The following is a 16,566-nucleotide window of genomic DNA, read 5'->3' as shown; positions in this document are numbered from 1 at the left end:
TTAAGCAAAAAATTGAGCGTCGGTTTACCATTTGAAAATACAGCAACGTTATCTTCAAAATGAAAATAAAGGCTTCTCAGTCTCACAATTTCACAGCGAACCACCGAGACCGACCTCAGCCATGTTATACACTTTCGTTTTCATCCATGTCAACAGGCATGTTATGAGAATCACGATCAAGGTTGACTTGAAATTTTGCACAGTTGCATTACATGTGTGGTGTGACATAGAAACTTTACTGTCATTGTCCTCGTGAAGGTCCCAATATCACGTCGCAAGTTCGAAAAGTGTCCCTATACCATTGCCGCCTCCAAATGCAGTAAGAAGAACACTTGAGTCTGACGATAATAATACACAGTACATAAATAAAATCAGCAACACAAAATCGGTCACTCGAGAAACTCGATTACATCACAGCAGGACGAAGCCTTAAATAATCATTAGTTTTTGGCAAAAGCCATGAAAACAGCTGTTTTAGTACATGGATTTATTCGCATTGTTCAGAAAGGTCCTAATCACGCCACGTACCGCTGTGTTGTACTGAACCAAAATCAAACCTTACTGTTCCCAGGCAGTACAACTAACATCTGCTAATTCAATATTCGAAAGTACGAGTGAAAAATATTTTATTTTTTATGTAAATAACTTAACAATTCAGCCATGATATTTCAAGTGATCATAAAAGGAAAAATGTTTCTCATCCCTCTAAGTGGGTATCATTAAATTTTCTTTGAATATATATGATTACATGTTGCATTCGCAAAAAATCACCAAAAAACAATTTTGTTCATAGTCATCTTCAATTCTTTAATAGGAGGTTCACACACACATGCCCTAAAAAATTACAAATGCATTTGACATTCAGGTAGCCTCCGCCTCATTACACCAACCTGTGTTCATTCTAAGTTTTATTACCAAACTGAAGCTTCAAGTTCCTTTCAATACATGACCTAGCTTCCGAAAGCGAAGGCTATGAACTTCTGTTTATAATTGTAGTGTCCCCACGCAAGGCACATTGAAATGGCTAAAGTCGGACAAAAAGACGACTGGAAAGCGAGAAGAAGTTGTGGTCAAAATATAAAGGACAACACGGTGAATATTTTACTCTTCAAAAAGTCATACCCAGTACGGTGATTGAGAATCCTCGTTCACGCTGCCAGTGAGTGATTGGCAACAGTTGTGACACCAATCCATACTGAAGCAAACATTAAACCTTTAAACATTCCTTTTTGCACGATATTAGACCATAGTAAGTAAAATTCTTTTTTGCGTGTGTGCATCCACTAAATTCCAAAAGGTAGGCGGGTAGGCGATGATACACACATTTTACTTCACCATATGGCTCAATGGTCATGGTGTGCACGTGACTGCTGTAATTTATTGCAATGATGCGTAAGTCATGGCTTTGTTTTTTAGAAATATCATGAACGAACGAGATTCTACGAGCAAAGATTTCTTCCCCTGGAACAATTCGGAAAACCTACGCGTGCACGGACCCAAAACGAAGAATTTACTTACTCTGGCCTTACTTTCATTGTTTCCTAATTATATTTTCCAAAATACACGAAAAATCTAAAGCAGCCTATGTCTGCCAAATTAAAACTGACAATTTCGATCGCCTCTTGGTTCTGAAAAGTCCTGCGATGTGTTTTAAATGCGTTTGCGGTAAACAAAGCACCAAACTAGCAAACGAAAGGCGGTGTCCATTTGGAAGACGTATTCGGAATTTTGAAGTTTCTCGAGTGATCATGAAACAGATTCTGTTTTGCTATAAGGCACAATACCGTGATCCATATACAATCTTCGCTAATGTCCTTTTAATGATATATGGAGATGAAGCTTGGTTCTGGACACTGTTAGTAACCGTCCTCATGCTCTCGTTACACCAATTTCCGAATATTAGTTACAATATCTGCGGTTTTTCACATATTCATCTCCCGTAAGTCGTTACGATTCAACTTGAAGAATTCTCGTTGTTACCGTCGGAGTCCCGGCGCCCAGCTATGCTGAACTTCACATCCGGGGGGCTAGAGTCCGCTTCTTCTTGTAGCGGCGGCTCTGACGAAGACAGTCTACTACTGGAAGCCTTATTTCTGTTCCTGTAGAGCGCCGACAGCGACGACCGCCTGTGAAACCAATCATCGGACGAGACATGTTTGAAGGTTTGAAATTAACATGACGGAAATATCCAAGTATATAAGCCAACTCAAGTAGTAATACTGAAATGTTCTAATGTCAACAGGTGCGGTGCGCACTCAGTGTATTATTACACTGTCCGTCAATATTTGAGCTAAGGATATTTGTGTTTCTTGGAGCGGTAACATTTGGATAATGAATTATTGACCTTTGGTAAGATAGATATTTGTCATACTGGATATATATATATATATATATATATATATATATATATATATATATATATATATATATATATATATATATATATATATATTATATATATCCGTATTGTGGTAAATATGTTAGCGCGGAGGGTTTTTCTCCTGTATGTTTAGTCTACTCTGGAATACTTGCCACGTTGTTGTGTCTGGTTTTTTTAAGTTTTGCAAAGGCACTGGAATGATTTTCACGTTATTCAAAACAGAGCAAGGTAATGAATTCCGCATGTATTCGTGGAAGTGTACATATGCTGATTTATGTTCTGTCTAACTTTAGAAAGCCGAGCGTTCATAGAAGTTTCATAGATGGCGTGGTCGCTCTGAGCTCCTTTTACTGAATGAATTATACAAACACCGGTGTTTTCTCTAAGCTTATGTCTGTATTGCCATGACAGGTTGTAAAGTGCCCGCATGACTTCAGTTTCTCTCCACGGTCTAAGGATCACCTGACGACCAACGTACCTTCTTTCGGCTAGTTTGGCACGGGTCTCCGACCGTCTCAGCTCAGTTATCGGATACAACCACAGGAAGAGCATCGCCAGAATTGTAAACGTCATCGGAACCACCGACACCAGTATCCTCAATACCCACCCAACAGATTCAGGTTGTGAACAAGCTCCAGTTTCGTAACCATAAACCCTAAGTAGACAATTTGAAAAGTGTACACAGAATGGACATACATGTACATGTACAATGTGCTGCTGTTTCAATGTGGTCGAAAATGTTTACACATCAATGCAGTTTGAAGACAGTGACATTGAGGTGGAGATGACTGAATCTTTGCTAACATAGGCTATGTAAAGACTCCAACGCAATGGGACACCTCATGCCCTTCAGTTATAGGGCTGTGTTCCATTTTACCTTGTCACGCACACACATACATACACACACACAAGATAAAAAAAATCAAGTTGTCCTCTTACCCAAGGAGCAGTGTAGATATCCCAAGTGTTATTCCTATGGACAGCTTGTTCGCGAAAACGTAGAAAGAGACCATGAGGGCGTCCCTCTTCAATCCGGTGGTTAAGGTGAAGTCATCCATGACGTCAGGAGCCATCGACCTATATAAATCCATTAGCTGTAACTCGGGACGTGTTTTTTCCAGTCTTTTTGTTCTTTTAAAATCCACTCCTAAAATTATGTTGAGATGCCTAGTGTTCAACTTAAAGGTCAGCCTGTACGTGTGCAATGTACAATTTGAACTTGACGTCTAGCCCGGACTAGAAATTCTTTTATCAACAATAACGTTGGATGCATTTGCATTTGTAAGACTGGATAAAAGTCGTATTTGAATATAAATTACGGAGAAGCACCAGGAAATTTGTCAGTTTTCACGAACAAAAAATAAGTGAAAATTTCATCAAGTAAAAGTTTCAACTAGAGTGTCTTTTAAGAAACGTGTTAATATTAATAAGCCTTGATTAAAGTTTCAGATTTGTTTGCGGTGGTAGTAGTACAGGTACCTCAGGTGCCTGTACTTTCATCCATTTTTATGGAAAATGGCATGGTGGCGCTTTTTCTTTGGGATGTCGAATTTTTTCGCAACATTTATAAAGTAAAGACTTTGCAGCGATAAACGGATTTTGTATCCTGTAAGATATGCAATGTGAAGAACAGCTGCATTTATTTTTTTGCCGTTCAACTTGACAAAAACCGATGACCAAATTATCATTACAAGCATTATAAACTATCGAGTTTTAGATGTATGAAGCCGTCACCTGGGATGTACACAGTAAATCCGGACAAAACTATCTGTGTCGCGACGAGTCTAAAGAATAAGCAAGAAACGACGTTTTTTGCAAACGACTTCTGAAACATTCACTGATTTTGACCCAGCTAAAGCGTAAACGGTCCGCTCCTTAGTGTAAAATTGAACGGAAAACATCTTACCATGGACAAAGAAATAGGGCAGACAGTAACGAACCCAGCGCTGCAGTGACTGGGTATACAACTTCTGGTGCGCTCCCTATCACCAGCAAACTGGCCGACGTCGGAATCAGCAACTGCAATGCAATCAAATGCATGCATTTGGTTACACGCACACGGCTTTGAACAGATCACTGAATCCGTCTTGGATGTCTTATAAGTCCTACAAATTAAGTGTCGTAATATATATTCGGAAACGAACATGGATTCCAAATGATACGATGCCCAAGTCGGTCTTTCCTGATAGTCTGGCTTTTTAACGTCGTTTCAAGTAGACTGTTATAACAAATTATGATGTTTCAGCGTTTTGTTTGTTTGTTTTTGCAGTATTTTTGTAAAGTCGTTGATACCTGATAACATCAGTGATTTTTGTTTGTCTAAATCAAAATCTTACAATTAAGGCAATCCCAATCGTCTTCTTCTTTCCCAGTTTCAGAAGAACAAACTGCCATACTGGTACAAAGACCAGGGCCGTCACCTGCAAAGAATTTATACCCGGTCACAATTACAATTTCCCTGACTAGTCCCATTCATCAAAAGTAAAAGGACAAGTGCCATGCATTAGCAGTCTCCTTAACAATAACATAAAAAGGTATGCAATTAAGAAGTGTTTGAGATTTCATTAGGTCAATAGTCTTTCAATGACGTCACTTTTGTTCTATTGTGTTTGTTCTTTTGTCTTTAGTTCTGTGAACTCCAAATAAGGTAGTATGAGCCTCGAAAGTGGAAGACTTCAACTTTCGCTCAAACTTTCCTAAAGGAACCTTTCAATTGTTCTCTTTCAAACTACAGAATAAAACTCGGGGTTCACCGTGCAAAATTTGGTACTAAACAAAGAAATCACATGACTTTTGCCGATATTTGAAATTCAAAATGGTCTGTGTTAACTCTATGGCGAAATTTTCTATTTTCGAAAAACTAAGACTGTGAATTTTTTTTCTTTCACCGAGAGCTTTAAAATGAGCCCCCACAAGTGGTAGATCAGAAAAGAATTGGAAAAGTTTTGGAGGCTGAATGTCTGTCCCCAGGGCGCATTCTACCTCAAAACACAAATATTGACTCTTCAATACAAAATATCAAAAAATTAAAATCTAGTGTAGAACGCCTCTTTCCTAATTAATGCATAGTAGTGTTCCGTATAGCATCTGTCTTGCTGTTCAAGTTATCAACAAATATTTAATCATTGTATTCGTGTGTATTAAATGAAAACAAAAGTCGCGAATCAGTGGTTTCTTAAAACTTGTACCGCCACTCAGAAAATGACATCTTTGAGAGAGTATAAGAAATTGTCTAGCTCAATGCCGATAGGTGCATTTCCGCTATGACATGCATTGTCGTTGGGTATGCTAACGATTGGGTGATGCAACCTTATTTCTAACCACCGCCACCGTACAGTGACTGCACTTACCAGTAACACAATGATAGCATATTCGAACTCGGAGAACTGTAACGCGTAAATGTAGAACAAAGTCATATTCCCGAGTATCGTCTGAAAAAAAGTGGAAATGAATAAATAATGGAAATAAATAGGAGTTAACCCAAAAGAACTATGATTATCGGTCGAATTAAGTATGCTTAAAGACTACAGTTTGTACATACATAGTATACATGTATACATGAATACACAGATAGATACATAGATACATACATAGATACATACATAGATACATACATACATACATACATACATACATACATACATACATACATACTCTACAAGGAAAGCGATTTGCCCCAATGACAGTAGATATATACTTACGATTAATGCAAGCACGGTACATAGGAAAAAGAAGACGGATATGATATATGGCCAATGTGTAAATACACGTTTTATACTTTTAAAAATTGGTTCTTTAATTTCATTGTCTTCCACAACGAAATCTGAAATGCAAAGAAGAGGTGAAAATGAAAAAAAATGTCAGTTGAAAACCTGTCCTGTGCATCCAATCGTTAAGAAACAACGATATCCCAACATTCATCCATGCACATCTATACAGTTAAGGTAATATGCACCTCGAAAGTAAAAGACTTAAACTTTTGCTCTAACTTTCCTCAAGGAATCTTTCAATCATTCTCTTTCAAAATCAAGAATAAAAATAGGGGTCACCGTGCAAATTTCGGTACTAGAGACACAAATTACTCAAGATTTAACGATATTGGAAATTCAAAATGGCCGACATCCCTGTGTTAACTCTATGGAGAAAATAAAAATTTTCTACTTTCGAAAAACTAAGCCGGTGAAAACTTTTCTTTCACCAAGAGCTTTAAAATGAACCCCCACATGTGGTTTATCAGAAGAGAATTGTAAAAGTTTGAGAGTCTGAATGTCTGTCCCCGAGGTGCGTTTCTGCCTTAAAGCGGACAGCTTTTTTCTATCCTCCTAACATACATCCTTGAAAAGGTTGTAACCAAGTATAAAACTTCGAGATGACAAACTAGCGGACTTTCAATTACCGAGGAATATAATCGTGCATCCTGCAGACAGTGTTTGAGACTCTGGCGCTTGCAAATGTACCCTTCAGGTGCGATACAAAGGCGGTAGCATGAAAATTAGCACATCCACTTGGAAATATTTTCATAAACGGGTAACACTAGGGGCAAATAGTTTGATCGCGTTCCAAACGAGCCCCTCTCGCCCCAGACGTATTTCACAACCTATCAGACGATTTGTCGACGCAAAATACTGCCGAGTGGCCAAATGTGAGACGGTAAATCGTCGACAACCGTTCTTTTATTTTCAGATTCTGCAGCAGTTGCGTCTATGGTCTACCTTTCTTTTCTGTGGTCCCAATCTGTACAACGATACAACAGATCGCAATAACGCCACCGACGATCCCAGCAGAGGTCATGAAAGCAACTGCCTGCAGATAACACAAAAACAAAGTAATTGATATTAAAGCCATATTGCCGTTGACAAATACAAGTTATGGGCATACAATAAACTGTAGCAAAGTGATGAATTATGCAAGAGTGCATATAACATTTTGCAAAGTCTCTTTGGAACATTTCAGGTCCCAACACCGTCCACAACTTCTGGCAGATAGGAGGGAATTGTGCTTCTTGTGATTTTCCACTAAAACGAACACTCTTGTGGAATTCATTGTATACTTACAGCAGGATGTCTTTCGCCAGGGGCAATCGTTGGTCTACCGGTAGCGTTTTCATACGCGCAGGGGTCGGTGAACGAATCGTCGCCCGTCTGCAAGGCGAGTAACTGGGCCATCAGCACGCCGCCAATGACAGTTCCAAACACCTCGCAAAGCATACCTGCGGTGGATACAGTTTGTACAGAAATCTGAATGCCACATGGTTATAACAGATGGCTTCTTGATATAAGACTGAGATTTACATTGAGGCGAATTCGATGTACACGTGGGTAGTGTGCAGGTGCTTTTAAATGTCCACAGGTAAACACCTGTCACAGTCCACAAACGGACACGTGAGTTTGTGATGACCGTAGGCGAAGGCACCATGGAATCGAACATTGTAAGAGTATGACCATAAAAATCAATGCCGAAAAATTAAATCATTCTAAGGATTTGACTGGCCACAACTGTTATATTTTGTCACTGTGCTCATTGTTAGGAGTTTACAAACATTGCACCTGTACAAGAATGAATTATATATGATATTTAAGTGACTAAATAATGCACTGAGGGCGCACTCAAATGCGTGACATGCTTGTGTACATTTTCAGCCTGAGAAAAAGTTTGGTCGTGACATCGTGCTCAGTACATATAAAAAGAAGAACTTTGATAAACCAAACTGTGTACACTCACAAACAAAACTTTGTAGCGGTAGTGGTATGTTGGGGGGCGATTTTTAACTTCTGCACATTTCGTATTCCTGTTCTAATTACACAAATTCATTACATGTTTAAATGAGCAATGATGGTATGTCACCTTCATCAAACCTCCAGCATGACTAAATCTAAGTTTAACCAATGTACCATAGAAGTCAGACCAAATTCATTACATTTACTTTTGACAATGGCTTCATCGAAGAATTTCATTATATATGCAAAATTATATCATACCAGTATATTAATGGCGCAAATACTCCCATCTGATTGGTCGAAACGTGAAAATAACCGTGCTATCTTCGCAATGGAGCATTGTTGGAACGGGCATGAGCTCTCAGCTAGAGAAACATTCCCTTTTTTGACGTTTCATGCCAGAATTTCAAATTAATATTATGCCATCGCTCGTGCATATATGTCGTGAACTGGTCAAAATCTCATGGTATACCGTCACCGTGTATACATTTAACATACATGACATGCTTCCTAAACTTTCAGCATACGCAAAACTGTGTTTGACAAATGTACATAACAAGTCTGTCCGAATAAAGTGAAATTCGCTCTATATCGAAACTGAATTCAATTCAGTTTGATATAAGGCGTCATTACAGAAATTCATAAAAAATATTCAAATGAGGTACAATGATAGGTCATACTCATCAAACTTTGAGCATAATTAAAAGTCAATAGTATCCTATCAGTTTGATCGATTTCAGTGCATTCAGCATCGATATAGAGCTTGAATATACAAGTTCATTAAATGTGTAATTGAACTAATTGTGATGATGTCACACTCATTAAACTTTGAGCATAACTTAACCAGAGTGTAACCAATATACAGAAAAATTTCATCGAATTCAGTAAATTTAGTTTTGATATATGGCCTAACTGCAAAAAAAAAATAAATAAATATGCAAATGAGCTAATAATGAATATATCATACTAACAGGACTGTCAGCATGATTAAATCTAAGTATAACCAATGCACCTGAGAAGTCTGATGATACATTCAGTGCATTCAGTTTTGATATATAGCCTAATTGCAGAAATTCCCAGCAAACGAGCTTACAATCAGAATGTTGAGCACTTTCAGCATACCTATACCTAAATATGGCCCATATACCTCAGACTAGATGTCGGATGAAATTCAGTGCATGAAGTTTGGCCATATATCAAAACTAAATTTACTTAATTCGATGAAATTTCTCTGTATATTGATTACACTCTGGTTAAAGTTATGCTCAAAGTTTAATGAGTGTGACATCATCACAATTAGTTTAATTAGTTTGTGGCCTACTATACGTCAGTAATTCGTTAAATATACAATATATACGCACAGAGACACACACACAGACACACACACGCACACAGTGCAAGAAGACGCTGTATTTTAGGATTAATTGTGACACGTGACTTACGATATGCTGTTGCCGAGTCTCTGTCTTTCTGTTCCGGGCTCAACAACATCGTCAAGGCGACGTAGGGAAGATGATATGACTGGAAATATGAAAAAGAAAAACCTCCTGTTCTTAAAGTTGCAATGATTTGTAGACATATTGCTATATCATTTAAGGGAGAGATGTCATGAAATCGGAAGTTGAAAACTTAAAGGCTTATCATTTTAGTCAGAAATTTCACCACAGGAAACCTAGGCTTAGTTCAATTCGTATTCGTTGATAAAACATTCGCTTAATTAGAATCCGACTTTAGACGAGTGTCGTTGCACTTGAACATGAAAATATGTAAGATTATTCCAAATCAAGTGATGTTGAGGTTAACCGGAAGGTGGAAACCTGCAAACTTGAAAAGATTGACGTCAGTGTGATTGATAATTTAACAATAACAACAAGATGGTTGCATATTTTGTTGCTTCTTGTTTAAAGGGATTCAGTCGTCGGAACTGCGCCCGAAGGTCCTATGGGACCCATAAGACCAATGTAAACACTGTATCCAAGGTACGATGGTGATTGACGAAGTTAAAACATGTCTGTCATAATCTACATCGTACAATTTAAATGTTGCAGCTATGATGAGGTGCATCAAGATATCGTGCACGAAATACATTGTTTGTAAACAAGAAACTCGCACACGCGCAGTTCCGACGACTGTTTCGAATGTTCCATTATCACACCAAAAGGTTTGGTATTCTACTGTTCATAAACTATGACATACACCTATCACACAGCAAAGTCGGAAGCGACGGGTCTACATCAGGATATTCTGCCAAAATTACAGGTCAAATCTGACAACATGTGGACTCATGAAGAGTAAAGCATAATAAGCGCTTTTTCAAAGACATCATTGCCTTGGTGTCTTGTAATTAACAGCAACAATTCTGCATTAATATGCCTTTAATGCGCATAACAGTTGTGTGTCTTTTGCGTAATATTAGAGTAATCATTCATGTATTTGTTTGTTGTTTGTTGTGTTTTCTTCTAATATCATTAGATATGATATTATGATAAGCATCACTTACTGATAGAAATGATTGGAAGGCACAGTAGAGTATTAAATAGTATACAAGTTTTCCCTCTTCACTGAAATCTGGCACAAACCACAGGAAGAAATAGGTCAAGATAATACACGGTGTCGCAAAAACTAACCTAGAAGGAAAAAAAGGAGGGGAGACTATGATAGAAAGACATAAAGAGAGTTTTATTCAGTGTTTTTTTTTCTCCTTTTTTGGGAAGGGGGCTTTTCTTAAAGGAAGAGACAAGGTATAAGGGTTTCCGGTAACACGATCTGCTCTACGTAAATTCACGCGACATTTTTACGTTTGAAACTATAAACATAAGCTATAGTCTCGATGTATAAGGGACCGCATTTGTAATTAACAAAAGCGCATGTCAAACGAAACTCAAAACGTTTGCCTTGAAACAAACCTTCCCTTATTATTGATTTCGCACAGGCACGTGGCTTGCCGCATTATCCTAATACATCTGCAGCAGCTTGTGGCTGTGCGTCTGTAAATAAAACCCGCCCCCTAAAAGCAATGACATTCATTTGCGATGCAGTTCTTTGAATTATCCTCTCACAAATCCATCCCAACAGCTTTTGTTTGCTTTTTAAATATGGTGTGTGAATTCGTTGATTTACGTTGTCCTGTTTTCTTTGGGTAATGGCCAAAATAAATTAAAATATACAGAGGGTTTTAAATTTACCAACTCTAATTTTCGGAGCCATGTGAAGGGTAATATAAGTAGTATCATATCTATCTATCTATCTATCTATCTATCTATCTATCTATCTATCTATCTATCTATCTATCTATCTATCTATCTATCTATCTGTCTGTCTGTCTGTCTATCTATCTGTCTGTCTGTCTGTCTGTCTGTCTGTCTGTCTATCTATCTATCTATCTATCTATCTATCTATCTATCTATCTATCTATCTATCTGGAGGGAAGGAGAAGTAATGACATAATCATATATATTTATATGTTATCATGTTATTACTTATTTGCCTCCGTACAAATAATTATCTATCTATATAATTATCTCTCTCTTCCTCTCTCTAAATATATCTATATATCTATATATCTATATATCTATATATATATATATATATATATATATATATATATATATATATATATATATATATATATATATATATATATATATATATATATATATATATATATATATATTACCCAAGGTTGGGAAGGGATCTACGAGGCATGGCAGTGTATGTTCCAATGAAACCGGGATTAACAACATATCGTTATTATTACCATGGTTTAAGTTTCCCAAAGCGAGTTTCTACTCTGTCTATGGTCATTCCGATGACTGGATTCACCACAGCTTCCCAGGCTTTTCCAAAGAACACGATAGCGCTGGCGAAAGCTGGTCGTATCTGAAAAAGCAAACCATGAGCACTGAAGTAAAGAAATCAGAAACAACAGAACTCTCACGTCGTAATTTCCTGTGGGAAGGAATTATTAAGCACTGGTTGTTAATTTACAACATTGTAAATGTCACGGTACACGGGTGAATATTGGGGAAACGAGTCTCTGAAATGATTTCAGGCAGAAATGAAAGCTTTACCCACGCATAAATCATTGTATTGGCGTTGAGATGTTATATGGTCTTTCTCGAACCTAGCTCATTGAAACTCGTCACGACCTAACCTTATGACATTTCTACTTGGTATGTAATATTTAAAAAAAGCAAGTATGAGCTCAAAATTTTAGTCTGGTAAATTGCTATCTTGTGTCGAAAACGAGCTATACTCGGTAATACAGCGCAATTTACACAGACAACTTGTTTCATTACCATGGCAATCTCCAGCAGAAAGAGAGATATGTAAATTCCTATGACGTTGACTGTCAGTGTAAATGGTATTCCTCCGATTCCGTAGCATATTTTCGACCTCGTCTTCAGCTCACTGCGCTCTTCAAACACTGGCTGTGAGGAACTCTGTCTCAGCAGCGGTAGTTTCTTGGTAGGACAACACAATGGACGATAAATGAGCAAAGGTCGGTGAAGAACAACATAATGGACGATAAATGAACAACATGCAGTCATATATAAAATAACAAAAGTCAGTGAAAAACGACACAAAGGGCGATAAATTAACAATAGTCAGTATACAGCTATACTAATTTGGGTACTATTCAACCTTGATACGACAAAGTCATGGATTTTTAAAGATGTTTTGATAGAGAAATCCCTATTATTTCATTTTTCAAGAAATTGGCTCTCTTGTAGTACCATGCCTGATAGGTGGATCAGTGGGCTGATTTACTTGTGTTGCTGAAATAATCGTGTGATGATGTAAATGAAATCAAGAAAATAATAACAGCCGATGTTATTTAGCGAGTCTTTCACAGCCATGTAAAAGTTCGGGTAGTGGGTGTGGCGGTAACATGATTATGGCCCTGTAGTTATGTTGGATGAGAAATAGTTTAAGGAACTTTCAATATAAATGAACTGATGTCTTGACAATTTTTAGACATTATCAAAGACAAGTAAAAGTCTGCTTGCACGTGACAAGACAAAAATACTTGACGGGATACAGTCGTTGGAAGGTCGTGTGGGACCCATGCGACCGGTGTAGACACTGTATCCAAGGTACGATGGTGACTGATGAAAGTTAAAACATATCTGTCATAATCTACATCGTATAATTTAAATGTTACATCTATGATGATGAGGTGCATCTAAATATCGTGCACGAAATACGAAACTCGCACAGGCGCAGTTCCGACGACTGTTTCCCTTTAAACTTCCCCACAAAGCGCCCCATTTAAACATACCTCGTCTTTCGTCCCGTTTGACATGATGGATGTTGTAATTACACCGAGTTGTCATACGATCTGAAAAAATAGAACAACAAAAAGAATACAAAATTTGTGAAAAGTAAAGGAAGCACGTGAATGAAGATTATGTAATCTTGCAGTGCGTACCCGCCATTGTTTTTGAAGGCATTAGAGAAAAGTCTGACTGTTTGCAAAGGGGAAGGAAACAGTTACGAGTCAATTTTCGGTGCCCCAAAAATGTTGCCTCTTTTTCCAGTTTATAGCGGCCCTGGATGCAATGGTCTAATGGATTGATTTCAACTATAGAATCGTGCTGAGGTAAACATTAATCCGGAGTAAAGCAGCCTGAAGCAACGGCTGAGAAGCTTAAGCGAAGTGTCTGGTTCACGGCAAAATACAAAGGCCATCCATAGGTAACGCCCAGTGTTGAATTCACCAGTCCCATTGCGAGTTTGTTGAACTTGATCCAGTGCTGTGCCAAGTTGACCCATGCAAACTGTATAAATTGAACTCCGCATAGAAAAAACAATTTTTCATCTTTTCTTTTTTTTCCTTTCTCTTTTTTTTGTTGTACGTCCAAAATTAAATTTTTCTAATGAGATATAAGAATTGAAAGCATAAAGGCCATTTTCTTTATTTTTTCGGAAAATTTGTCGTTTGCGAATAGTATTTACGTTCACCGGTACCTCATTCTCTCGTTATTAAGAGATAGAATAGTTTTACATTGTAAATACAATACTGCGAGTCAGACCGTCACAGTGCACTAGATTTTAGAATCTATGCAATTATTTTATTTTCTCAGCAATGGGTCAAGCATTTCGTTGTCACTTTACACTATTACACAATGAGTGAATACGCAACATTATGGTGGCGGGCTATAAGGTCACTCGGGTCACGTCCGCCACTGGCGATGACCCCCACCTTGTACTGTAGCCCATCACAAGAAAAGTAAATAAATAAATTAAATAAATAAATAAATAGACTAACACTGAACTTCCACTTGCAGTAATGTATTGTATTATAGACAGTTCGCTTCTACTGTCAACGACTATGTTACATAGACTTACGTGGTATTGATGTATAGTTTTTCTGTCTTTGTATCGTCAAATTTCGTGCAAAATCATTTTATGTGAATTTGCACAATTGTCATCGTGGCACAAAAGTCTAGGCGGCAGGCGGTATTAAGCAAAATTAATATTCATTTTAGTGTCAACTTTGGGGAAAAACGCCTACCTATACGTGGCAGATCGCGAGGGCGTTGACAGGAAAGTTTGTTTGCGACTTTCATGCAGCGAAGATTGACCAAAACAAATAAAACACATTACATGAATCTATGTTGCCAATGTACGAGTCTTTCACAGACGTCGCGTCTCTTGCCACAGTTCAATATCTATACATATGCGGGTTAAGAGTTGTTTTCAAAAACGTCTGCTTGAAATTTGAAAAGCAAGTCGTATTGTCTATTTTATGTCTTGTGAGAATTTGTAAGTGACGTGCATAAAGGCCTGCAAGGGTCAGAGTCTTTCAAAGCATGCAGGCCTTTGACAAAACAGTCGGCCTCTACATTGAAAGGTACTGCCCCAGTCGTAAACAGTTGACCGCGTGACCAGCCGTCAGGTGACTTTCACAAAACGCTGGGAGGACATCGCCGTAATTCAAGGTTACACTTTATGGAATGAAATTTTAAAAAGACTAAAAAGAACTAAATTCGAACAGAATATTTTGCGCAAAAGTTCTTCATTGTCACATGGGCCTCAAGTGAATATAAATAATATTGACCCGGGCAGGTAATTTGAATATTTTTATAGGGTTAAGCCGACCTTGTCATGCCGAAAGCTAAGGATTCCAATTCGCTCCTAATCAGGCAAACGAAAGAAAATATTTTTAAAAAATCAAAAACTGCGAAAAAACACATTGCTTGCGCTATGAACACCCCTTGATCTCTGGGCGCAGATTGACAGCGATTTCACCGCCATCAGACGACGTTGCTGGGATCGACGGTACGTACTGGAATAATCCTACTGTTTTTAAAAGAGGAGCCACGGCTACGTGGTTCCCCTTTTACCAAGGACCACGGCTACTGGATAATACATGTAATATACCTATTCGCAAACAAGTGAACAGGCGATAGAATAACCGAAAGTGTTGTGGTGAGAACACCGCAATAATCAAAGTACTCGAACGTTATAAAAACAGGGGGTGTGGTGTATGGAGACTGCCCAGCTGTTCGCTTGCACTACATCTGCCATCGCAGAGTCCACTGAAATTCCAGCTTGTACCATGCCGCGCCGGCCGGTACCCTGAAATTTTCTCAAATCGGCGACCTCACTACTCGAGAAATAAAACAAGATTGGGTCACAGTGTCGGTTCATGAGAAAAACGAGGAACAGTGAAGGACAGAAATGCCACCGTGACCCACACCACGGGAAGTGATGTATAAAACATCGCTTGTGCGCTTGGGTATGACAGCCGACTCTTGAGCCTGCCATTTCAGGTCAGATCTTTTGGTAACAATAGCGACTTCGCTGCAATCAAAGTAGCCGACACAACGACAGCTCAAACCTTTAATCCTTCCCTTGAGGCCCCTTTACAATGCACAGTCTATAGTATAGGTTCTGTACATTTGAAACACTCGAACGTTGACTGGTGGGGTAGCATTGACTGTGAACCGCACAGTTTATGGCGCTCACGGCCCTGTTTTGGTGAAATTCTTACTTACCTTGACCATTTTGACCCGAGACATTCTGTTGACGTGCAAATCGTTCGGTGTAAATAGTACAACGATAAAAGTGAAATGAACCGTTCTGAACTTTAACACAGTGACCTCAGAGGCGAGACATGGCAGAGACATTATGGCATCACCTATCGAGCGCCACCAACGCCAAAGTGTACACAGTGTTTTCGCGAATGTAATAGTGCTCATAACCTGTGCGTCTAATCTTGACCCCATGTAGAGATACGAATATTGAATTATGCATGGGTAAGTGAGGTGAATGGAATTGAATTGAATTGATTGAATTGAGTGCGGTGCTTACAAAATGGCCCTGCGTCCGCGTTTATTATGAACGAAACACTGTTCAAAAACAAAACAAATGTTTAAAAAAAATTTCCTCTCGACCAAATCCAAAACCAAACCACATCTGCCTTGCCTTGCATTCCAACACCCAATTGGATAACACCACACA

At 38.3% G+C, this 16,566-nt stretch overlaps 1 protein-coding gene across 1 annotated transcript; it reads right to left on the bottom strand.

Moving 5' to 3' along the window:
* Positions 1 to 781: 781 nt before the first annotated feature.
* On the bottom strand, positions 782 to 16,245 carry LOC139133313 (sodium-dependent lysophosphatidylcholine symporter 1-like). The gene is made up of 15 exons (XM_070699847.1): positions 16,101 to 16,245; positions 13,379 to 13,438; positions 12,396 to 12,560; positions 11,855 to 11,976; positions 10,598 to 10,724; positions 9,540 to 9,618; positions 7,435 to 7,589; positions 7,093 to 7,183; positions 6,082 to 6,203; positions 5,731 to 5,811; positions 4,717 to 4,800; positions 4,287 to 4,399; positions 3,320 to 3,457; positions 2,859 to 3,035; positions 782 to 2,126 (listed from the first exon to the last, which is right to left on the bottom strand). Exons 2-15 carry the CDS (start codon positions 13,400 to 13,402, stop codon positions 1,955 to 1,957), a joined length of 1,650 nt encoding a protein of 549 aa, XP_070555948.1. The 5' UTR covers positions 13,403 to 13,438; positions 16,101 to 16,245; the 3' UTR covers positions 782 to 1,954.
* Positions 16,246 to 16,566: the final 321 nt, after the last annotated feature.

This window comes from Ptychodera flava, chromosome 5, assembly GCF_041260155.1.
Source record: "Ptychodera flava strain L36383 chromosome 5, AS_Pfla_20210202, whole genome shotgun sequence".
Taxonomy (NCBI): Eukaryota; Metazoa; Hemichordata; class Enteropneusta; family Ptychoderidae; genus Ptychodera; species Ptychodera flava.
Note: the sequence above shows the minus strand (reverse complement) of the source record. Positions and strands in the feature narration are given on the sequence as shown.